The sequence below is a fragment of the Haliotis rubra genome, unplaced genomic scaffold, assembly GCF_003918875.1.
Source record: "Haliotis rubra isolate DU_JTF1 unplaced genomic scaffold, ASM391887v1 Scf773, whole genome shotgun sequence".
In the NCBI taxonomy this organism is placed as follows: domain Eukaryota; kingdom Metazoa; phylum Mollusca; class Gastropoda; order Lepetellida; family Haliotidae; genus Haliotis; species Haliotis rubra.
The window spans coordinates 441,295-467,382 of NW_025767494.1; the positions used below are offsets into that span (position 1 = coordinate 441,295).

Genomic DNA, 26,088 nt, shown 5'->3' on the forward strand with positions numbered 1-26,088 from the left:
GATTGGGAGCAAGCCCACTATTTTGCACAAAAGATCTTAATCAAAATTCCTTTTTCAAAATATTTTCAGATGATGTGCTATACCTTGACGATAAAGTTACTGTCCCTGTTCCCGAGTGCGCACCTGTCAAACAACAAACATGGCGTCTTTCGGCAAACAACAACGCCGTTGGATTGTAAGTTATGTTTCAATAATTCAAACAATTTTTGATGCACAACGTCAACGTCTAAATACCCCAGCCCATTTTCTGAACAGCCACTTAGATAGAGAGTAGATTTAACTGTCAGTTTGGAATTCTATTGTTCTGGCGGTAAATTTGAATGCGACAGACTTGTCAAAACATGTTATTGTTAAGAATATTGTTACACTTCGAACGGAGTTGAGAGATAGTTCTGCTATGAAAGTAGCCTACAGACTGATATATATTAATGTAAATAAAAGCATTGCATCTGGAGGCTAGATATGTTTCCAAATACTTCTTTTGTCAGTACGCATTTGCCTGAATTCATTTTCCAGCATTTCTACAAAATGTAATGGCAAAACAGTAACACTTGAATCGGGATAAAAGTTGTCACACCATATTTGCTCATCTGTATGTTTGGTCCACTTATATTCGTGTAAAGAAGGCAACAATGCAACTTTCCATGTGCTAACTAACTCAGGTGCAATCATACCCCATAGTTCATACCAGAGACCATATATATGTCGGTATATGGTCTCTGTTCATACCAATCAAACAACCCTTCATGTGTTCACTGTCGTTACGGTTGGGCTGTGCAATTTTTTTCAGGTGCAATCACACCCCTTACCAATCAAACAGTCCTTCACTGTCCTTAGGGTTGGGCAGTGCAATTTTCCAGGTGTGAATTGACTCTGGTGCAGTCAGACCGCTTTCCCATCAAATAACCCTTCACTGTCTTAACTAGGGTTTGACACTACTTGTCAATCAGTGATGAAGCATCCCTTTAGGATCCTTAGGGTTGCTCACCTCTTTACAATCCTTAGGGTTTGTGAGCTGGGGTATGAGAATTGCTGCGTCCTAAATGCATAAAAATTGACAATGGACGCAACAAAATTTATTAGCGCATCCACAGGGATGCAGAAAAAGTCCAAATACTTTTTGTAAAAATTCCAATCAAGTAACAATAAGTTATCAAAGAGTTTGCTAGTAGCTGGGTTATGGTATCATTTGCAATTTAATTACTGTAACAAATAATGTGATGATCATGATACGCAAGACAATAAGACCGCCTCCGTGGTGTGGTGGTTAGAGCGTCCGCCCGGAGAGCGGAAGGTCGCTGGTTCGACCCCTGACCGCACCATACCAAAAGACGTTAAAATATGGTACTTGTTGGTCCCTGCCTGGCGTTCGGCATTAATGGGTACATCAAGGACTGGTCGGCTCGGAATCAGTATAATGTGTCTGAGTGGGGTATTCATGCTTCACTGCGGCATGGTATCTCAGTGGGCTAGCACTATAAAACCAGCTTCAGTCTGGGCTAGTACAAGCAGCTGCACATACACATACACACGCATGCACGTCGTCATATGAGCGAAATATTCTCAAGCACGACGTTAAACCCAATTTCACCTCACCTCACCTCACCTCACAAGACAATAACATTATTGATAATAATATTTAAGTGTCTGGACCCCCATTTTGTTGTTCAGGACCCCTGAAATTTAAGAGTATGAGTCCCAGGGACCCTCAAAAACAGGACTCAAGGTAAATCCCTGTGTATGAAAGGACAACTGCTATCACCATGATCCTGTTTCAAAGAAATTTAATAGTCAACAAGTTGATTGAACTTGATTTTCTGTCTCGATTATCTTATCAGTAGGTCTCTGCCTCAGTGCATATCAAGGCATGTCATATTCATGTGATCTTTGACCACTGTACCCCAGTTATGTGTTTGTTTGTCATTGGACTAGTGTAATCTATGTAGAGAGACTTTCCATGAACATTGGGTTTTAAAATAAAATTGATCTTAATGTGCAAATGTTGAAAAATAAAATGAAACATACTCCTTGACCACATTTTCACAATTTAGAAATACTTTGCATTATACCAAAAAACAATATTATTTGATATTGTCACATGGTGTTTAGTTTAATGGAAAACAGATAAATGTCATATGCATTGATAAGTATATGAGAATTGGAAACTGCAATTTCATAGATGGTTCCAGTGGAACATAATTATATCATAAACATTTTTAACAGTACATATACTGAACGTATGCTGGACATGTCAAATCTATGTTTACCTAAACTAGCCTAAACATTTCAATAGCAACAAGGTATCACTGTATGTCCGTCATGTCCATATGTAGAATGTTTCTGTGTTGAGAACTAAGCATCATAATCATGATAATACATGACATTGTTATTGAACATATTGACATATCTTATTTAGATACAACTCAGGGATTTACATGGAGTCCTGTATTTGAGGGTCCATGGGACTCATACTCTCAAGTTTCATTGGTCATGGACGACAAAATGGGGGTCCCAGACACTTCAATATTATTAATACTGTTATTGTATTGTGTATCATGATCATCACATTGTTACAGTAATTAAATTGCAAATAATACCATAACCCAGCTGGTAGCAAACTCAGTGATAACTTATTGTCACTTGATTGGAACTTATAAAAAAAGTATTTGGACTTTTTATGTGTCCTTGTGGACGCGCTAATAAATTTTGTTGCGTCCATTGTCAATTTGTATGCATATAGGACGCAGGAATTCGAGTCCTGTAAATCCCTGTACTACTGGTTGGTAGGTCTGGTAAAACTTTATTAGATTATTCCTGCCTCAGTATGACACATGTAATGCATACTTTTGACATATTAAATTATTTGACATCCAGAGTCATCAAATGACGAACCCAGGTGTTGATGTGGAAGACGATATGGATAGTACTGGCTATGAGGTGAGAGTGATGATAGACAATATGTTACTGTTATTCCATGAGAGACCAGTTGTGTCTTCTTACTCGTTTGATTCTCAGTCTCAAAAACTCACATGAGCAGATAAACATGATATGTACCTGTATACCATTAGGTTCGTCATTGATTCAAAATGAAATATATCTGATATATCACATCAAGAGTATCAAATATATTGATAGATCAATTGATAATGAAATGATCTTTTACTGTATGTGTTTCTATAGATCTGCAGTCATCATGCTTTGGACTAAGTATGAAAAAGGTTGATCTATGAAAAGTTCAAATTTGTAGACATTTGACAATTTTCTTTTCTTCAGTTTTCAAATTTTGAGTCAATATTTCCAAATTGTAGTCCTCAGTGAGGCAGTTTGTGATGTAAGCTTGTGATGTAAAGCTCAAGGAACTTGCTATCTGATTAGCTGCTGTGAAATAATTGTTAGTCATTTCATTGGTCAATTAAGGTTTGTCCTCAGATCTTTGTTTTGAGGTAGAGACAACTGAGATATGATTTCAGTGAGATTTATCATGGAACAAAATTACTTTTTACAGGGTGAAATGAAAGCATGGTCCAGTGTGAATCACCTGTTGCGGAGTAATGGTTACGTAAAAGTTAAACTTCTACATCCAGCAGATGTTTCCCTTGCAACAGGTAAATTATGATGTTACCGGTACAATCTTAGTGACATGTCTACTGTGACAGGGACCTATCTATGGAAAATAGCGTCCGTGTGTTTACCTAAAAATTCATGGAAAAAGTTTAACAATCCAGCCATCATTCATGTCAATCAATAACTTGAACACCTATCAATGACTGTAGCAAATTTTGTTTCATTATTTTCATAAATAACACTTTTAGACGCGTTTTTGTGTGACATGCAGAATTTCCCTGTCTGTGATCAGGCAGTCACGCGAGTGAGTGACCCCCTCTCAGGTAGTCACTTGTACGCGTAACGGTGGACCGTCTCGCGTACATGTTACGTCCTCTACTGATCATAGTGCTTCTCAGACATGGCAATCAAAGACGAATCATGCATCTAAAGAAAGTTGTTTTTCCACTATATTGGGATAGCTTATCCGACTTCAACCAAAAAGTTTTCAATGGCGAGAACCTTTAAGGGGCACCCATGCCATGCCAAACTTGCCATACCTTAGGTATGCCCCTGTACACTGAACCTGAACAGTGAAATATATCAGTGATTTGATAACAACCTATCAAATGAAATACCATTAATTATACTGCTGTTGTACTTTCAGATAATGTTGTCTGTGTTGATCTTGCGACAAGTGAATCTTTGAGAGATACTTTAACAACACTTCTTAGGTATGTGACGTATCAAGCTAATTTCAGCAAGTTATTAGTAATATTAGTGTCTTGGGTTGAATGAATTATCAAACAAAACAATGCTGCATTTGGAATCACTTTTCAATTTACACTTCCAGAATTTCAAGTCACATGCAAATAATTCATGGAGTTGCCATGGTTACCATCATTTACTTCCCTGTTGTATTTTTGCATTTTGATTCCCATGTCAATACAATGCCAGGGAAGGATGGAACACTGCATCGTCTTACTTTGGTAATTGTCGAAAAGAACAGGAAATGAATTGTCTGTGATTACACTTTCAATAAGTTCAACAAAGGGAATATTGTTGTGTTCCCTTTGAGTGGATAATTCTTACTGAGTGCCAGCAAATAACAGTACATTATGTAATGAGGTGAGGTGAAATTGGGTTTAACGTCGTACTTGAGAATATTTCGCTCATATGACGATGTGCATGCGTGTGTATGTGTATGTGCGGCTGCTTGTACTAGCCCCGACTGAAGCTGGTTTTATAGTGCTAGCCCACTGAGATACCATGCCACAGTGAAGCATGAATACCCCACTCAGACACATTATACGGACTCCGAGCCGACCAGTCCTTGTTGTACCCATTAATGCCGAGCGCCAGGCAGGGACCAACAAGTACCATATTTTAACATCTTTTGGTATGGTGCGGTCGGGGATTGAACCCACGACCTTCCGCTCTCCAGGCGTTCGCTCTAACCACTACACCACGGAGGCGGTCCATTGTGTAATGAAATAAACTAGCTAGCTTTGTGAATCAGCTGCGTATGGAAACATGTTGACAGCTGCTAGTTTGGGGAGATTTTGTTTTCCTTGCTAGTTGGAAATACTTGAAACATGGGTAATAAGGCCTATTTCCTTTAACATATTTAACTGACTGGATTTTGTAAGCTTTTCCAATAATATGGTAAATGTACTTTAAAAATATGTCTCTCAATTTTAATAAATATGATTAGTACTAGTAGAAGTGTTGATTTCCTAAGCAGAAAAGAAGATATTATGTACAGTTTAAAATCATCTTCATGATGTTGACAACTGTGTATGTTCTGGATGTTAGTGACCAACCAGAGCAGCAGAGCTCCTTGATGGAGAAGTATCAGAACAAGGTGAAGGACCTCAAGGTCATGCTGGAGTGTTCCAGGGCCAGAGTGCAGGTATGACCTTCACCTTACCTCAGACGCACAGATAAAGCATCTGTGACTAATACAACAAATACATTCTTTTTGTTTAATTCACTGCTAATGGTTACTGAAACTGATTGAGTTCAACAAGTTTTTTGCTCATGTATGAAAATATTTATATTTATAACAAAATTGGTGTTCACCATTATACTATAGTTGTTTGTTCGTTATACAGAATTTATTCACAACATTTATAAATGAGCAGGGTAAAAAACTTATTTCTATTTTCACTAGTCCATTGAATTCATCTGCTACAGAACTGCCATCTAATGGTTACGTGGTAGTCCACATTGGACAAATATCACTTGTGGGTGGAGTGATATTGGTCAAATTGATTAATCACTGTGAATGTTAACTGTGAACCTTGGGTAAAATGACAAAGGAAAAGATGTAGTGTGCTGTTTTTGATTAGGTGGAAGGTGTTTAGTGAAGTGTTGTGTATGACTGACAGGAACTGGAGCAAGATGCTCAGAGTAGGTTGTCCTACTACAAAGATGAAGGAGAGATGCTGCGGAACACCAAGAACGTAATCGTGTCCAAGCAGCGTCAGCTGGAACAGCAGTGCCAGGAACAGGAGCTGGAGATTGACATGCTCAGGAGGAAACTGAAGAGGATGGTTGATGAGGTGAGTGGGAAGATAGATGGATGATGCCTCAAGACCCTTGTCCTGGGACTACACTAGACTTGAAACTTTCTGCTTCACAACAGGCTGTGTGCCAAACCTGCACTTTTGAACTTCTCCTAAATATTGTCAGATGTTTTAACATATTGACCTCAATTAGCTACTCTATTGAGGCAGGGGTTGGAGTCATTTCACCTCTTTTGTCATGTGGACAAGGTGTTTCACCTTATGAGTCATGTAATTTATGATGTCAAAGCATTGTGATCTCATGTAATTATTGTAATTGATGATGTCAGGGCATTGTACAAAATCAATTGTCAAAACAATATCTTCTAGGAGATATCATTTGATCTGAAACAAGCAATTACTCCAGTGGAACACAGTTTGGGGATGATAAATCTGGGTGTCAGCAGTATAGTTTTATCAGTACATTCCATTCATGACCTGCCAGTTTAACATGGCTTGGCCACACCAATAAAAATATCAGTATGATTTTCTCTTGGAAAGGGTTTAATATTGTTATGTATTTTTCTGTCCTTTTTAAGGAGACAAGAAGAATCAACAGGCAAAATCAGGTTTTTCAGGAATTCAAGAAGAGAACTTCAAGAGCTCATAGTGTCATGGATGAAAAGTAATTTGCTATTTTTCTTAACTTCAACTGAATTTTGTTTTGAAATTATTTTTAAATAATACTATTCGGGCTCTGAAACTGTTTGGTAAAACAAAATGGTCCTATGTTTTTGTTGGTGTTCATGTTTCTCTGAAAGCAAAATAACTAGCTTGAAGATTTTTGTTACCTGGTGATATTTCATGTTTTATGATGAATTAGGAATTCTGTAAGTCGATATGCTTAACTTAACTGAGGTGGTTGCCTATGTTTCAGACTACTTGACATCATTGATGCCTATGAAGGTCAAGTAAACACATTGCAAAGAGACCTGGATCAGTCCAGGTAAAGCCTATATCTCCTAACAATCAGATGATTGACTCCTATACGAGGATCTAATGAACCCTCCATTGCAGGTCATCAGGTCATGACAGGTCAGCCTTCTGGTCTGCCCTTCAACCCCTGATTCTATGTTCTTGCTATGTCTCAACAGCAACTAATGTTATTTTGTTTGATTTCTGTGTCGAGAAACAAACATAAAAGGGCACTCATGAATATAATATTATGAAGGTACTGTCATGGGTATTTTGTATACCTTGTTGTGTATCTGAGTGAAAGATTAGGTTCTTGTTGAGTGAGTGAGTTGGGTTTTATGCCGCTTTTAGCAATATTCGAACAATATCACGGCAGGGGACACCAGAAATGGGCTTCACGTGAACATTGTACCCATGTGGGGAATCGAACCCGAGCGCTTTCACCACGAGGCTAACCCACCGCCCCAGATCATTCATTATTATCAAATAATTATTCAGATGTTTTGATCACTGTTTGAAAGGGTTTTTTTCCTTATCATTACCAATTTATTCATATCACTGTAATACGGTTGATGTATTTAGATGTGTTGTTTGAGTACAGTGATTGTGTGTCAATTTAATGTTCAGTGTATGGCCTCAATACTGGAATTCTCTCTCTCAGATCTGGTTTACCATTCGGTGCTGAAGACAGTGAAGAGTCCTACCTTTCTCATCACCCAAACCCTTCACAGAATGTAAAAGGAATCATGAAGGTTTGTTTCAAAATTGAATGTGATTTGCTGTTGGTGTTATCCATGTATAAAGTGAGTTGTCTCCCCTAGTTAATAGAACCCAAAATGTGTAAGTTCAAACACTGGACAAGCCAAAAATGACAACTCAGGCAACAGATGATATTTACAGAATATTACAAACTGTTGCTCCAACACAATAGTTACTCTTCTCGCATGATGGTCAGTAAAAATACATTCACATGTACGTATGGACAGAGACCATATACCGGTATATGGTCTCTGGTATGGAGAAAGACGAGATGAACCAAAATGTTAAATGGCCAGTGTGTAACCATCACAACCCATACACTCAATCCCATTCTTTTGTATGATTCTAAATTTTCCAACTTTCATTCATAATTCCAAACATGCCATCTTGGTGACAGTCACTTCATGAACATGCTGAATAGCAATGTATTAGAGTTACCTCCCTTCTATCATCAGTATCATGTCTTACAGGCATATGAGAAGCGTACCCAGTCGCTGCAGAAGAAGGTGAAGCGGCTGGAGGAGGAGAAGGAGTTGATGAAAATGGATATGGGCAGCAAGTATGTAACTGTAGTTACAGTGTCACATCTAAGTATAGAGGGGCGGTGGGGTAGCCTAGTGGTTAAAGCGTTGGCTCGTCACGCCGAAGACCCGGGTTCGATTCCCCACATGGGCACAATGTGTGAAGCCCATTTCTTGTGTCCCCCGCCGTGATATTGCTGGAATATTGCTAAAAACGGCGTAAAACTAAACTCACTCAGTCTAAGTATAGAATTCTACTTGATTTAGTGTCTCTTTTCACCCATAATGGTAGGGTGATCAGATGAAATAACATGTGTGATTGGTCAGTGGAGTCATGTGACATTACAGAGATTATTTGATGAAAACAATGCTATGATGTCATCCATTTTTCATGCCATCACAAATTGATTATTTTACATCATCTATACAATAGAAAAAGGTGCCTTCAATGAACAGTCAGGAAGTACTATTTTAATAGCCTACTTGAAATGGGGAATTATGGACTAGTTCCTCGTGAATAAATGAGCCAAAGGTTCATGATTAACACTATTCAGTCACTCAGGAAAGAGGATCTGTAATTTCTTGGAGCTTGTTGGTTGTTTTAAAAATATTCACAGTTGTTTTAACCAATAACATGTACCGGTAGCACTGAATAGCATTATGTTCATGTCTTAGGCAGTTTATGGTATGTAGAATTAGATGATGATATCTGTGATTGTTGAGTGAGCGTGCTTCTAGCTATAGGTATCCAGGCAGTAATACATGTATTTGGACCTGGATGATTGTCTTTCAGTGTACCTTGACCATTTCGGTGAATGTCGTTCACTGGTGTTTTAATAGACACTATTGGTGTAGCTGAATTATTTCTTTGTTGTAAATCTATATTCACTCACTCCACTCACTCACTCACTCACTCACTCACTCACTCACTCACTCACTCACTCACTCACTCACTCACTCACTCACTCACTCACTCACTCACTCACTCTGTATGCTGAGTTAATGTCTAGATTTGGCTCTGTGCCATGTCACCATTGATACTTGATTTATGTGTTGTATGTGGCATTGTATTTTAGGCCTGAAGTGAAGGATTACAGACTTGCTACACAGAGAGTTAAGAAGCTGGAGAAACTCCTGGCCACACACAACATCAGGTACAATTTAATGGAGAAAGCGTTCATTGATATAGCACTTAACATAGTAGTAGGGGATGAAAAGTCTTCTCTTAACATAATAGTAGGGGATGAAAAAGTCTTCTCTTAACATAGTAGTAGGGGATGAAAAAGTCTTGTCTTAACATAGTAGTAGGGGATGAAAAAGTCGTCTCTTAACATAGTAGTAGGGGATGAAAAAGTCTTCTCTTAACATAGTAGTAGGGGATGAAAAAGTCTTCTCTTATGTAGAAGTGACAATCTAGAAGTTTTCAGAGGCCCAGATAAGCTGCGTATCCAGATATGCGTATCCGGGTAAAATACGCATAGAAAATTTCCAATTACGCATTGAAAATAATTGTTGCGCACTCACCACGATTTAAAATGTTAGATATGCAAAAAGTTTAAAACAAATGCGTACTGAATATATTTATAAAAATTGCTTGCGTAATGAAAAGACATCGATTGCTATCAAGTTGTACTGTTAGTATAGGACTAGTGTTGTACTGTCAGTATAGGATGAGTGATTTTTTATGAAATCATTTCCATTATATTTAAGTTGGTTTTGATTAGGTATGACATAAGGCAGAACATACCTGCTTAGTAAACTTACTCAATGACATAATACTTAGGTGAGTAAAATGACTGAAATACGCACATATTTGAAAGCAGTGGGTAACGGAAAATGAAATACCCACTCAACATTCATAATACCCACTCCAAAAACATACAGTGGGTACAGTACCCACATGAGCTAAATCTTATCTGGAGCTCTGGTTTTCTTACATTGACAATTCTTTCTATCTTGTTTATGCCATGTATTTGCCTACCTTTTAATTATCTGATGAAAGAAACCTATGACCCAATCAATGATCCTTTCCAGAAATAAATAATGCAATGTTGTATACTCCCAAGGAAGTTGAAAATGAATTATAATGCACACTGATCCAGTGACAGTTCTTTAACAAAGCATACTATGTGAATCAAGTACTTTGACAAGTTTGAGGTGTACATCTCTTATTGACTGGCAACTCCCTTGTCCAAAACTCAGATGCGTCCAAATGCTAACCAGAAAGCTATGACTGACTGACTGACTGAGTTTGGTTTAACGCCGCTTTTAGCAATATTCCAGCAACATCACGGCGGGGAACACCAGAAATGGGCTTCACACATTGTACCCTTGTGGGGATTCAAACCCGGGTTTTTGGCATGACGAGCCAACGCTTTAACCACTAGGCTACCCCACCACCCCAGAAAGCTATGAAGAAACTGTCACATGAGAATTCAACATGCATCTTGTGTTATCATTTCCATTGCTTGTGAGGCAGTGGAGAAGCCTTCACTCATCATGCCAGAGAAGCTATTAGATTTCTGACATGGGAACGATGTTTGAAGCGCATTGCTGGTGCTCTCCACCATAATATATGTGGAATATTGTCAGTGTTGCCAAAATAGCCACTTGCCTGCTAGCCCGTGGCTAGTTAAAATCCTGTCGGACCAGTAACTCTCAACAGTCACTGGCCCGACCTGCGAGTGAATTTTCATGGGGTCATTTTGTAAATATATCACTCTCTCCGACTTGTTAGTTATAATACACTTTTAAATCATGCAAGATTATGGCCTGATAAAAATATTCATCATATTAGCAGCTTAATGACGAAATCTGTGTCATGCCGACAATATCTTATTCTCATCTATTTTTTTAATCTTTTACTTAATTTCTACATTCAAATTCCGGGCTACTGAATTATTTTGTGGGCTTGTAGCTTTCAGGCATAGCTAGCCCGACTGGCTAGCGATATTTGGAAACTATTTCGCACACTGAATATTGTCAAAAGTTATGTGTAGCATGAAGTCTGATGCTTAAGTTATGACAATTACCACTGCAGCCTCCAAGGTTTATGTGGTAACTTTGGTCATTAGGGAATGGGTTTGAAGGTAGGTTATAGATCCGCAGTGACTTCATAATGATCATTAGATATCTGTTACTAGTGTCCCTGGAGAGAAGATCAACAAAGATCCATTTAGACTCAAGAGAAAATACAGCACAAGAGTTGAAGATTTAGATTATCTCCCCTTGGACTTTTGTCAACAGTATCTCAGGGTAGGCATGTCAGTTTGTTTGTTTTTGTGTTTGTTGTTGAATGCTGCATTCAGCAATATTCCAGCTATATGGCAGCAGTCTGTAAATAACTGAGTCTGGACCAGACGATCCAGTGATCAACATCAAGAGCTTAGATCTTCAAGTTGGGATTCGATGACGTTTCAACCATGCCAGCGTGCCTGACCTCCCAATTCTGTTTGTCGCCTCTTACGACAAAGCACGGGTTGCTGAAGACATAATGAAAATAGAAGTGTTAATTCCTTTTCCGTGAGATAATAAATATGTAGATACAGCTTAAACGTTGAACATTTCATTGATAACATATAGTTTTTATTGTTAACAACAGAAGGGAGATAACTCCTAAATTGTAACCATGGAAATGCAGGAATAGTGCGAAATATATTTGCTTCTTTAGGAGCAATCTACAGTAGATATAGTAAGCTACCTTTTGCCACACCGTTCTACCTTAATTGATTTGCTAAACAGATGTTGTACCATGTTTACAATGTGATGATAAAAGTAATTTCTCTTGCAGGACATATCAGCTGAGCTTGGTATAGATGATATTGACAGGATAAGCTTGTGTATGCAAAGCATCAAGGAAGAAATTAAAGAATGCAAGAAATATGAAGGGGTAATTCTAAATATCTGTCCTGAGTAACTAACATGCTTCTATCTAAAGGTCGTATTTTCTCCAATATTCACTTCCAATACTGGTGCTGTCTTAATTCAGCAAGAACTTACTCACTACATGTCTAGCATGGACAACAGTTTGTACCAATAATTTAGGAAGTGGTGCAGTATTATGTAAATAATGGATTTCTCCAACAACCGACATGATTCAAGATTGACACTATAACAAAAAGAAAATATTTTCATGTCTGCATCTGTACTCTTTCCACGTGACAAAAACTCTTTACCTTATCAGCTAAATCCAATGTATATAATGAAATTAACACTGGATTCATTGATTTTGTACACGGCATGCAAGGGGGGTGACTTACTTTGTATATAAATTTTAGTGGGGTGGGTGGGTCCACAGGGAGGTGTCACACTTAGAAACAGCGTTAGAATGTCAAGGCCATCTATGGCCGACAAGTGAGTATGATTGCTGATGGTGTTGGAGAAAATGCCTGCTTACTGTCGAGGAAATGATTTGTAGATGTTTCAATAAGTTTTTAGACTCGTTGAATGCCGCTGCTGATTGAATCTAGCCCTACATAGGTACTGTCAACGTGGCTGAAATTAATAAACGAATTTAAAAGGTGAGTTTTCGCTGTCTTGGCTGATCCATAACTTTTGAAATAATGATCCAATTGTGACCATTTATAGCTCATTTTGTAGGGAAATCATCTAGCTTTCGATCCATAAGCATCGACGGGGCCTTAAAAATAGTTGACGTGGTGAAATCAAACTTTGATGGAGGAGGGGATGGTTCCGTCGTTACATCCCTTTCCTTTTTATATAGTACTAGGGTAGGGTCTATATACCTATATGTCTTTCTAAAGCTGTTTCTAAGCGTGACCGCCCCTGTGGGTGGGTCATTCACATTGTACAAGCTTCTCAATAAAAATCATCTCTCACTCACTCACTCTCACTCTCACTCTCACTCACACTCACTCCTCTCTCTCACTCACACACACACACACACACACACACACACACACACACACACACACACACACACACACACATCTAACCATAAATTATGAACAGTCCCTTATGTTATATATCTGAAATAGGGAATCAACAGTGATTTGGCTGTTGAAAGTCACCTGAAATTCTGCATCATGATTGTGGAATAATGGTCCAACTTTCTCTTCACTCGTTTTACAGTATTTCAAACGTATTCACAACATTGTACAAGCTGTGGAACGAGGAAGCCAGGGTAGTCGAGGTCAGAGATCCAGCCCCAAGAACCACATGACGCTGACAGACAAGAGTCTGCAACATGATATGTTTGTTGTGGAGAGCTGGAGCCAAGATATTTCTTCAATGCAGGTAAAGGGCAGCTGGTTAGCTTGGATAAGGTTATCATGAGCTTTTGAATTTGTGAGTGTGTGTGGTAGTGGTGTCATTTAATGATTTCAGTGTGGTAATGGAAATGTCATATGATGCTGCGGTGTGGTGTGATGGTGTGCCGGGTGTGTTGTGATGTGGTTGCATGATGTGATGGTGTGTATTGGAGGTGTGGTGTGATGTTGTATTTTATGGTGTAATGTCAAGTGGCTTTTTATGATGTGATGTGATGTGATGTTGTGGTGTGATGTGATATGGGTAATGTGGTGGTATGTTGAAGTGTGATGTTATGATATGATATGATGTGGTGTGGTGTGATGTGATATGGGTGATGTGGTGGTACGTTGTAGTGTGATGTTATGATATGATGTGGTGTGGTGTGATGTGATATGGGTGATGTGGTATGTTGAAGTTTGATGTTATGATATGATGTGGTGTGGTGTGATGTGATATGGGTGATGTGGTGGTATGTTGAAGTTTGATGTTATGATATGATGTGGTGTGATGTGATATGGGTGATGTGGTGGTATACTGAAGTGTGATGTTATGATATGATGTGGTGATGTTAGGGTGTGATGCGGTGACTGTTGTGAGATGTATTGATGTGGTGCAGTAAAAGAAGACAGAAATGCGTCATACCATCACTTTCCTAACCATCAGTCATGTCAGTAACCACAACTATACAGGGCGGTGGGATAGCCTAGTGGTTAAAGCGTTTGCTCGTCACGCCCAAGACCCGGGTTCGATTCCTCACATGGGCACACTGTGTGAAGCTCATTTCTGGCATCCCCTGCCGTGATATTGCTGGAATATTGCTAAAAGCGGCGTAAAAACCATACTCACTCATACCACTATACAGTATACAGAGAGATGTAGCCCAACACAATGTATCTCTCCAACAGGAGCTCCAGTTGACCATGAACTCATTGCTAGACAGGCTGGCCCCATGGGCAAAGATCCATTTCACTGGAGGTCACAGTGTTGAGGAAATAATTGAGACACTTGAAAATGTCGCTGCACAGGAGGGCTCCAGTGTTAAGAGGGTAAGTGTCTGCATTTGACAACTTGAGCTTTATCAAGAACTCGTAAGGTAATATAAGATGCAGAATATCCTTAATTACAAGAGCCACACACAGATTACAGTCTACATGAAAGACCTGAATCTAAAACTTGTACCCTGGCATCTCAGTCAGTAGATTTTAGTGTTGATATATACACACTTAGATGAGTTACAGATAATTTTGGGGTACTAGATTAGGGTTTCAGTAAACAAAGATAAATGGTTAGAGAAGACAGTTCTGTTGAAGGCTCTCCACAAAGCACTCTCATTACAACAGCTGTTGGGGTGGTGGGGTAACCTAGTGATTAAAGCATTCGCTCGTCATGCCGAAGATCTGGGTTCGATCCCCCAAATGGGTACATTGTGTGTCCCCCGCCGTGATATTGCTGGAATATTGTTAAAAGCAGTGTAAAACCAAACTCACTCACTCACTACATCAGCTGTAAAAAAATCTCTGTTAGGATATTGAAGTTGAGATTGCTGTGTGGAATGTGGAATGATGCCAGACTGTTAATTTAGATTTCATATTTTTGTTTCATTTTTTCAGGATGGTCAAGAACACCCTTCAAGGGCAGAAATGGAAAATATCATGGAACACTTTATGACCCTGTTCGATGTTCCGACTGTGGCTGGTGTCTTCCCCAGAATGACAGAACTCTACACAAAGCTTGGCGAGGTCCATAATGTCATGAACTCCCTGAGGAACATACTTTCTCTAAGTGAGAAGCTCTTGTTTCTTATGTCTGATAACTGTGTTTTCAGACTTCATTTCTGAAGAGTAGTACAGAAAGGCTTTATTTATTGGTTTATGCCAGTTTGGGCCAGTATTGCCCTGAGGCAGAAAAGAAACTTTAAGCCAATTTTTTAGGTTAATTTATAAAGAAAAAGGTATAAATGCAAATGTTTTGACACAGTACAAACTACAGCATCATCTTACAAACATATTTTCAAAGCAGCATATACTTGTTTTTATCTGGGCATATTTGTCAGCCTTCTTCTGAATTTAATGAAGGAAATAAAGGCTGATTTGGTTCAACCCATTTCAATGCCCTCTTTCACCCTGTTGAACGAATGCTGAATGCATGACCACATAACATAGGAACAACTTCCCGGTTTACCTGACAAGGGCAGCAGAGCAGGTTGAAGTGCTTTTGAACAATAGAACTTCAAATTTAGCAAGCTGAGTCATGGTATCTTGGTTTTAAGAGTAGTCATCAATCAGTCTAATGTTACCAGGCTGTCCATCTTTAAAGCAAGATTTAGCATATTGTAAAGACTTGTAGTAAAGAAAAAATAACTGGAACAATGTTAGTGTACACTGCAAAATTTATGATCCCAATTATTAGGAGCCGCTTGTTGGTTTTCTCTGCAGTAACAGGATGATCCTAATTTAAAATTAATTACCCTTTCCATCACCCTCACCCCTCCTTCATTCCTCACCCCTCGAGACACTTCCAACCCTCCAACCCACACACCACACCCGTCATTTCTGTTCCCTTACCCCTCAAACTCATCCCTCTCCCCCCATTTCTGGTGTCCCCCGCCGTGATATTCCTGGAATATTGCTAAAAGCGGCGTAAAACTAAACTCAGTCAGTCATCCCTCTCCCCCTTCATCCCCCACCCCACATCCCACACCTTCTTCCAGATATCTGACCCGTGATCCATCACTCCTCTCCCTCTCATCCCCATCCCACACCCTACACCTTCATCCACATATCTGACCCCTCATCAACCCCTCTCCCCACTCATCCCCACCCCACACCCATTCACATATCTGACCCCTCATCCATCACCCCTCTTCCCTAATCCTGACTTCATACCTTACCCCTCACACTCATTCTCATCCCCACCCCACATCCCACACATTCATCCACATATCTGACCCCTCATCCATCACCTGTCTCCCTCATATCCCCCACCCACACCCTACACCCTCATTCACATATTGGACCCCTCATCCATCACCCCTCATCCCTAATCCTGACTTCATCCCTTACCCCTCACTCATCTTCTCCCCTCATCCCCCCACCCTACATCCCACATCCTCATTCACATATCTGATCCCTCATCCATCACCCCTCTCCCCACTCATACCCCACCCTACACATTCATCCACATATCTGACCCTCATCCATCATCCCTCCCCCTCATCCCCCACCCCACATCCCACACCTTCATCCACATATCTGACCCCTCATCCATCACCCCTCATCCCCCATCCCACATCCCACACCTTCATCCACATATCTGACCCTCATCCATCACCCCTCATCCCCCACCCCACATCCCACACACCTTCATCCCACATATCTGTCCCCTCATCCATCACCCTCATCCCCCAACCCACATCCCACACCTTCATCCACATATCTGTCCCTCATCCATCACCCCTCATCCCCCACCCCACATCCCACACCTTCATCCACATATCTGTCCCCTCATCCATCACCCCTCATCCCCCACCCCACATACCACACCTTCATCCACATATCTGTCCCCAACCTCATCCCCCATCTCAAATCCCACACCTTCATCCACATATCTGACCCCTCATCCATCACCCCTCATCCCTAATCCTGACTTCATCCCTTACCCTCATTGCTCACCCCTCACCCTCTCTTATTTTGCATCCTCATTCTCCTCATCCTCAACCCTCCCCCCTTGTCCCTCACCGCTTTAACATTATTGAATCTGTGTCAATATATACTCCGATTTCAGGAAAATATGAACATGCAAAATATTCCAATTTTGGAACCAAATAATTTCTTATTGCTAGTTAGCATTCCTGGGTTTGGAATCAGAAAGAAATCCCAAAACTACAATGGTTCTCCTTTGCCAAGTATAAGTGGATCATCTTTATGTGACAGAAGAGCAATAACACTGTGCTGCGTTAAATCTGAGGGTTGCTTTTTAAAAATAACACTGACTCAATTTGTTTGCATGCCAAGAGCTGCTTCTTTGTCCTTTACATGGGAGTTTGGCAGCTACAAGCTATCTGTTACTGTTATCTGTTACAGTGTTCCCTGGGGCAGTGGGGTAGCTTAATGGTTAAAGCGTTGGCTCGTCACGCCAAAGACCCGGGTTCGAATCCCCACATGGGTACAATGTGTGAAGCCTATTTCTGGTGTCCCCCGCCATGATGTTGCTGGAATATTGCTAAAAGCGGCGTAAAACCAAACTCAGTCATTCAGTACAGTGTTCCCTAGAAAGACTCATTGTGAGCATGGGTCATTTTGACTATACAGATGACATGAAATATCTAGGACTCCAATGAGCCCTGGGCAGGCATATTGAGCAAAAATCAGTATATCAAACTTGGGAGTTTTTTTAAAATTCTTTTTTGAAGTGTTATAACAGTGCTTTCACTTAAGTATTGTTCAACAGAGCATTAGAGTCTGTTAACTAATTGATAGTTTTATCAATGAAACTTAGGTGACCTTGACAAAGCCATCACATTAGTTTTAACTCTATTGACAACAATGGGGAAATCTCATTCCCAGTTTGTGAATGTTCACTGACATTTGCTGTAGACTGAAGGCTGAATTCTGGCTGTTAGACAGGTCCAAGTAAATTCAAGGATGGTTAGGTTTGAGACTATCATATGTATTTCAATATCAACGTGACATTTTGAAATATTTTGTACTTGGTCTCAGTTACACAACATGTGTGGGGCAGTGGGGTAACTATGGGCTAAAGCTATAAAACCAGCTTAAGTCTGGGCAGTACAAGCAGCCGCACATACACATACACACACACCCGGTTTGATTCTCCGCATGGATACACTATGACTGAAGCCAATTTCTGGTGTATTGGGGTAGCCTGCTGTGATATTGCTGGAATATTGCTAAAAGCAGGCATTAAACAACACTCATTCACTCACTCACTCGCTCACTCACTCATTCACAACATGTGTGCGCTTGATTAAGTCATCTCTGTAATATGTTGCAGGAAAACTGTGAAAGAATGTCGCATGCATATTCATGATATATCCCCCTACAGGATATACTGAACTATGACTAAATGGATACATGTTCTTTGGTAACATAGCCTGAGATGTATAAGCTACCATAATGTCATAGTGGGAAGCTGGTGGTAACCATGGTTACCAGAACCATATCGGGCTGAATAATAATAACCAAGACTTTTGGTTTCCGTCAATTATTTTATATTTTTTCTGCAAGAATGCATTATGCTTCTAAACATGTGGAAGGGAAAATGAGATATTTCATGTTGTTATGAAATGGAATTATGACTTATTGCATTTCATTCCATTTTACATAATGTAGAAGGAATCTTAATATGATTCAGTACTTTCAATAGAATTAACTGCTGGCATGAAACGAACAAAGAATGGCATCAAAAGATATAAGTATTTGGTAGGGGTGGGTATTGCAGGGAATTTTCATATTACGATATATTGCGATGCGAAAGCATATATTGCGATATGTATTGCAATATATTGCAAGAAGTCTTTTTAAACAAAAAAAACCCTACATATAATCTAGTTAATGCTTGGTTCATAAAGCAAAAACACAACAAAATCACAATGCTTGATTAAACTTAATAAAAAAACCTTTTAATCATGACAAAATATAAATGTAAATAATATTTCGCACAAATGAAACAAGGAAATATTCGAAGATTTCCGAGTGTTACGATGTTTTCCGAATGCATGTAAAAATACTGGTTTTCGATCAGCGTATCGCAATACGTATCGTTTTCATGTCTGAACCGGTAAATACCTGAAAACCGGTTATATTGCGCAGCCCTAGTATTTGGTCACATTTATTCCTCACATTGACACTCAGGAAGTCCATATCAAACTTTGAGTAGTATATAGTTGGATTAAGGTGCGTCTGGCATGCATGCAGAGAAGTTAAGTTGAAGGCATTCTAATAAGGAAGTCAGGAATAGCTTGAATTGAAGCTGGGACAGGTAGATCCGGTACTCGGTTAGGAATTTTCCTGCATAGGACCTGGATATGCCCAGGACTGCCCGACCCGTGATAAGTCATGTGATATTTTGTTTAAGTAGAGTAACAAATAAACTCCATGGTTGCACGACAAGGTTGCACTTTGTGTTTGAATACAGATAAGCTGCAGGTGACTGCATTGTATGTTTAGTCAGATAATTATATTTGTGTATCTACTTACTTTTTTGCCAGAGCTCTGGTAAATCGATTCCCTGTTGTATATTTTATACCCTGCATGTCATGTACAAAATCAATAACCCCCCTCCCCTTCCAACAATTTCTAAGCATAATTTTAAACATATTTTTATGTACAAAATTGCTGCCTGCCCCCCCTCACCCCTGTATTTTGTGTACAAAATTGATGAGCCCTAGCTCCCCAGAACAAAATGGGTGACCCCCCTTAAAATCATCATCACCCCCCTAGCCATAAATTATTAACGGTCCCTTATAGATAGTAAAATTATTTTTTTTGCATATCTGTTGCAATGAGATTAATTCGTTGTGGAAGAACTCCGGGGCAAGTTATGTTGGTAATAATAGGCAGCTTAAGGGATCATGTAGTTTGGCTGTGTGACTTTGTTGATGGCAAGTGGTCAGAACAGGCCTTGAGGGATTATTGCTTATAATATCACACACTGAATACCCCATCCTGATTGGTATTTATAGGCTGCTGTCATACAGCTGGAAGATTGTTGAGTGTTATGTTCAACAACAAGAAAGCATAACATATGTTATATTTGGGATTACACTTTCTTAGTAAAGTACCGATTCTAGTACTTATTTTGGGTGAGTCTTATCCTGGATTTGAACCCACACCCTCAGAGTCAGGCACAAAGTCAGATGCCTAACCCGCTCAGCCACCGCGGCTTCCTCAAAAAATGGAAGTCTGACAACTGGTAGTCTTGACTGCGGAATTTGTGTACCCCTCTGATAAGTGTAAATTGGCACGTCTCCCATGGCCGAGAGCTATGATTGCACAATGACATTTAGAATATGCATCTGACTTTGTGTGCTGGCAATTAGGTGCCTGACTCTGTGGGTGTGGGTTCGAATCCCAGATGGGACTATTCTCCACATCAATATCTGGCTATGGGTGTTGTTTTGATCGTATCTTGTCTTTTTCCAGCGTCTACTGAAAATGTTGTCCTCAACCTATGTTACAATTTGCATGTAAATATCTTTTCTTTGTGTGTGTAGCGGAGTAGGCTGACTCATGTAATAAAGTTTGCTCCTTGTGCTGAGGTCTCGAGTTCGATGATCGATTGGAAAATTTGGAATCCCATTCTTGGTGTCCCCGGACAAAATATTGCTGTGGGTCCCAATCCACAAAGCGTTCATAGCATTATGAGCTATCATAACCGTAGAGCTTATTTCATTGCTACGAATGCTTTGTGGGACAGGTCCCTGGAATATTGTTTAGAGCTGCATTAAACCATATGTCTGTGTTGAGTGTATATATTGTTGTGTTGAAGGTGATGACAGCAAATCGTCAGCTGTAGTGGACTCTGTAGGGCGGCTGTGTCAGGCACACAACTCCACCACTGCCAAACAGCTCAAGCAACTGCTGCAGACAGACGACCTTGATGGGTGAGGAGACCTATGGCTCACTGAGCCTCATACTGCTTTCAACTGTATTTCATAGTTGAAAGGGGCAGTGGGGTAGCCTAGTGGTTAAAGCGGTCGTTCGTCATGCCGAAGCTCCAAGTTTGATTCCCCACATGGGTACAATGTGTGAAGCCCATTTCTGGGGTCCCCCGCCGTGATATTGCAGGAATATTGCTAAAAGCAGCATAAACCCAACTCACTCACTCACTCACTCACTCACTCAGAGTCGAAAGTAATGCACATTATCAACACGGATGTTTAGGCATGAGCATACACATGGTGCAACACCAAGGATTGGAGATAAATGGAGAATAGTTGAGCTGTGAAGATGTCTGAATTATCGGTCCCCAGTTAAAGAATGGCTGTCATTGACAACATATATTCTGTATATTTCCCATAGACTTATACTTTAAAGAAAGAAAATGAGTATGTATGCAGTGTCTGTTCTACAGAGAAACTTCACTGATGGCAGCCATTTGTTCATTACATTTTATAAATTTGTGACAACATGACATCTTGAAAACTGGATCACATCATATTATTTGTTTCTGACTGATAAATCACAGGGAAGCCACAGTTTCTGCCTACCAATCTGCACCGAAAATATTTAAAATGCAAACCTACAAATATCAGATTTCTCAACCTTTATGGGTAATATTCTGGGATTTATACAAGGGGCTCTTAACATGGACAAGGGCCATCATGAATAATGCTATGACATCACGTTTCTTCTATGATTTTTGTGTTCTACATGCGGCAACGGCCAGCCTATATTTGAAAGTAGATTTGGGTTTATTTTCCTCAATTTGACGACTTCGGTAATAAATAAGAACATTATATTCGTGCCCATATCATATTATGTTTACGACACGTGCCTAAATGTCGATATATCTCTCGCTCGGGAAATACCAACATTTAGGCACTTGTGTCGTGAACATAGTATGAGATGTCCACTCATATAATATCCTCTATATAGTACCTGCTTTACTTCTAAAGTAAAAGGGGCCGTGGGGTAGCGTAGTGGTTAAAGCGTTCGACGCCACGCCGAAGACCCGGGTTCGATTCCCAACATGGGTACAATATGGGAAGCCCATTTCTGGTGTCCCCCGCCGTGATATAGCTGGAATATTGCTAAAAGCGGCGTAAAACTAAACTCACTCACTCTAAAGTAAAAAGTTTGCTTGTGGTGAACTTGGCATTGTCATGTCAATATGGTGCATTGACAGTTATAGATAGGATAGCTCTAAATACATAACATCAAACCCCTAGCAACGAGCACTGTGTGTTTGAGTGTGATTATAAACCATGACATGACAGATTAACTGGAGGGAAAATAAGGAAGCAAGTGTTGTGTAGCTTCTTCTGAGTAGTAACAGTTTGTGAGTGATGATCATGAGGTTGTAAGTTTCTGTTAGCAGAATATTAATTATGTTGAATTGTAGACAACAGAATAGGAGCTGATGTCGCGTCACTATGTTTGCTCACATTGCCTGATGTATCCATTTACAGAGTAATACGACGACTAGATGAACACAGGAAGTTCTTCCCACCATTTCAGGAACTCACAAAGAAGCTGCTGCAGATATTAGGTAATTATGTTATGATCTGTTTAAAGCAAATTTGAGTGATATGAGTGGTGGAATCTGATAGGTCAATAGAAGGCACATATGTTGTAATAGCCACTGATGGTGCAACAAGTGAATCCAGCCAAGTTTGGCAAACTGTACTTTTATACTTAATGAACTCTATTGCCTCTTGAAGATGGATGAAAAGAGTGGACAGGTAGCACAGTGATTGACAACCTAGTCTGGCTTTTTATTATTTATTATAGGTGAAAATGGTGTCCTCATACACATAAACGAATATGATACAGAAAACTGACATCTATTTCATTAAAGAAGTACTGCCACCATATAGCTGGAATATTGCTGAGTGTGGCATAAAGCTAAACTGACTCACTCATTAAAGAAGTTATAAACTGTATCATCTGAACAGTAATTTCAGTATTTAAATTTGTCTGATTCAGGTATAGAGAGGCTGGATCAGATCGTCCCTGCAGTCCGAGCCCTCAAGATGTTATCTCACTGATCCCAAAGGCATCAGCCCCAAGTTCCGTCCTCTATGCACAAACTGGGGACTCTGGATATCTCATTCATAGAAAATTTAAATCAGAGTCCTTTTTGTAGTCAAACTTTCTCTCTTTTGAGATTAAGTCATATCATGATTATACAGTGTACCATCTGTCTTATTTTGTTATGACAAATCCTTAGACCTGTTTGCTAACATAGCTTCTTTGACACAGTTTCTTCATTCATGACGTTACAATCATCAAATGACAAGGCATTATCCTTATAAATGATCTGTTAGATGAAAAAACTACTCTTTCGTTGTCCCAGTTATACCTGAGATGGCACAAGGTATGTTCAGTATTGGCAGTATCAGAGCTTGTTCACATAATGAAAGAACACCCAAGCTGGAGTGGATGGCCCTTCAAGCGTTAAAAAGAAAAGCTATACATTTGTTGTACAAGCAAATGGGTCTGGAGTATTGTCATAACAACAGTGATATATGCAGTGACATTGTAGCAGATTTTTGTTGTAAATGTCACACACAATACTGATAGCAGCATACAGAAAATGTCTAATGTTATGGTAAATACAATATAAATTATAAAATACCAACAATCTTTTGTTTGCTCCTGCCTTGACTTTACCCGATGGCACATTTGTCAATGCTATTTGTGAACAGGATGGCATTATTTCCTGAAACCTGTACCTTCAGAATGTCTGGTGCCGATACTCAGGACAAAACAGTATGCAGTGAATAACTGTAGTTAGTAGGCGACACACATCAAACAGGACAGTCACTAAACACTTATACAGGATAGGATACATGCCTCATGATACAATGTGTATCATGGTACATATGTTTCAATGTAGTCGCTTAGTATGTCATATCTGAGTTTGGAAGTATAACACTCAATTCTATGATGAATAATTATAAGCTTCAGTTTAGCCAGAAGTTAGGAAAATATTCGATAGCATCAATAAGTAAGCTTACGTGTAGCGGTAAAATGTATCTGCTTTTTCGTACTATTTTTCAGGTTATAGTGTCCAGACTCAAAATGAGATATCATATATTGTCTCAAATATAGACAAATATCACTTGTTGATATTCCAATGAATCATTACTTCCCTCTCAGAATTGTTTGTAGATGATGGTCAGTAAGAAAACAATACCCAAAGGCAGCACTTTCACAGTATATTTCTTGAATGATAAAGGATGTTGCTTGTAGAACCTTTTCAGATACTATGCAGTTGAACCTGACACAATTCACATGTATAGTGAGTGATAAAACTACATCAGCTATGAATTCCACACATATACACAAAGTGAGAAAATGTCATTGTTAAGTTATGGTGTGATCAATAGATTGATCATCCTCGATAATCTCCAGGGTATACATTACGATAACTCTCCACTATACCCTGGATGCATCCACAGCTTGTGGGGCGATGATTTTATTACCTCCCTTGGCTGGCTTTTTATCCAATCATGTGCCTACGCTTGGGAAGTTGAGCGTACCAATCACAACTCACTTTCGCTTCTTAAATTATCTAACCGTTTAAACTTGGCAACAAAATTGATGCAGAGGTAATCTGAAAGAAGTAGAAGGAGTTCAGTCATATTTTCTTAAAGTTTCAGATCTGTCAATTTGTCTTTATTATTTCCCAAAAAATCTGAGTGGCACTGCGAACAAACCTTCGCGACTGCGACCGCTATTTTTGTTGACACTGGCAAGCTCGGTTGTAACGGTGGCTTAGCTGATTGGCTACTGTGAGAATGTGGAGCCAGCCGAGGGAGGTAATAAAATCATCGCCCCAAGCCGTGGATGCATCCAGGGTATAGTGGAGAGTTATCGTAACGTATACCCTGGAGATTATCGAGGATGTAGATCCATGAATGTCATTGTATCCCATTTGCATTGATTGATGCTCATGATGTCAATCACTAGATTGAGTGGTCCATATTTGAAAATTTATAGACCACCCAAACAGCGTAAAAGATTGCTGAGTGATGTGTTTAAGAACAAACAAACAGTCATACAAAAAGGTTCAGCTACATATGTATCATGTATGTATCATTTGTAGTCATATTCTGTTGGTACATTGATGTTTAGTGTTTATGTTCCAGGGTTCGAAATACCCCATATATTAGTGTGCCATGGCACAGTAAATATTGAAATGGCACGGCTGAAAAATGTTCTCTGTGCCCTTTTGACACGCTTAATTTTCTAGACACATAACTCACATTCAGTCATTTAATCCCTAAAACAATTATTGTTTTTCCAAACTGAATAATACCATACATATTTGAATGCTCATAAACCCATTTCTTTATTTAACAATAAATTTCAAATGATCATCATCATTGTCATTTATTCTAAAAACATGTGGGCATACTTGATTTCTGAAAGGCACACCTAAAATATTTGTCTGGTGCCCTTAGGCACACTTAGAAAAAAAAGTATTTCTATCCCTGTGTTCTCTATTTGTACATATTTCACATATTAAATTATTATTTTTAGTTAGAGTTGTTACTTTTATGTTTGATATATGTGTTGTGTATTGTCATCTTTTAAGGTGCTTACAGTGATCTATTCAGGAATCTTACCTCAGTGCCCAAAGGGGAAAATTGTGATGAAAATGTGTTTGTCCAATTATTGTGAGGTTTTGACGGTCTTATCGTGAGAGGTATTTCCACATTACAACTTAATAATATTAAACTAAGTTATGCCATCTTGATTTTGTTGTGATTCTCATCTCCAACCTCAACCAGCAAGAGAGTATAAAAAGAATATGTAAAGAAT

At 39.4% G+C, this 26,088-nt stretch overlaps 1 protein-coding gene across 1 annotated transcript; it reads left to right on the plus strand.

Moving 5' to 3' along the window:
* The first annotated feature begins 119 nt into the window (after window positions 1–119).
* LOC124260744 (centrosomal protein of 70 kDa-like) lies at window positions 120–24,748 on the plus strand. Its single transcript, XM_046695057.1, has 19 exons — window positions 120–175; window positions 2,875–2,937; window positions 3,506–3,605; window positions 4,211–4,277; window positions 5,359–5,455; window positions 5,934–6,107; window positions 6,650–6,735; window positions 6,988–7,056; window positions 7,687–7,777; window positions 8,255–8,343; window positions 9,382–9,459; window positions 11,449–11,560; window positions 12,096–12,194; window positions 13,397–13,561; window positions 14,482–14,622; window positions 15,187–15,358; window positions 21,086–21,200; window positions 22,728–22,807; window positions 23,245–24,748. The coding sequence occupies exons 1-19, from the start codon at window positions 140–142 to the stop codon at window positions 23,304–23,306; spliced, it is 1,896 nt and encodes a 631-aa protein (XP_046551013.1). The 5' UTR covers window positions 120–139; the 3' UTR covers window positions 23,307–24,748.
* The last annotated feature ends 1,340 nt before the right edge of the window (window positions 24,749–26,088 follow it).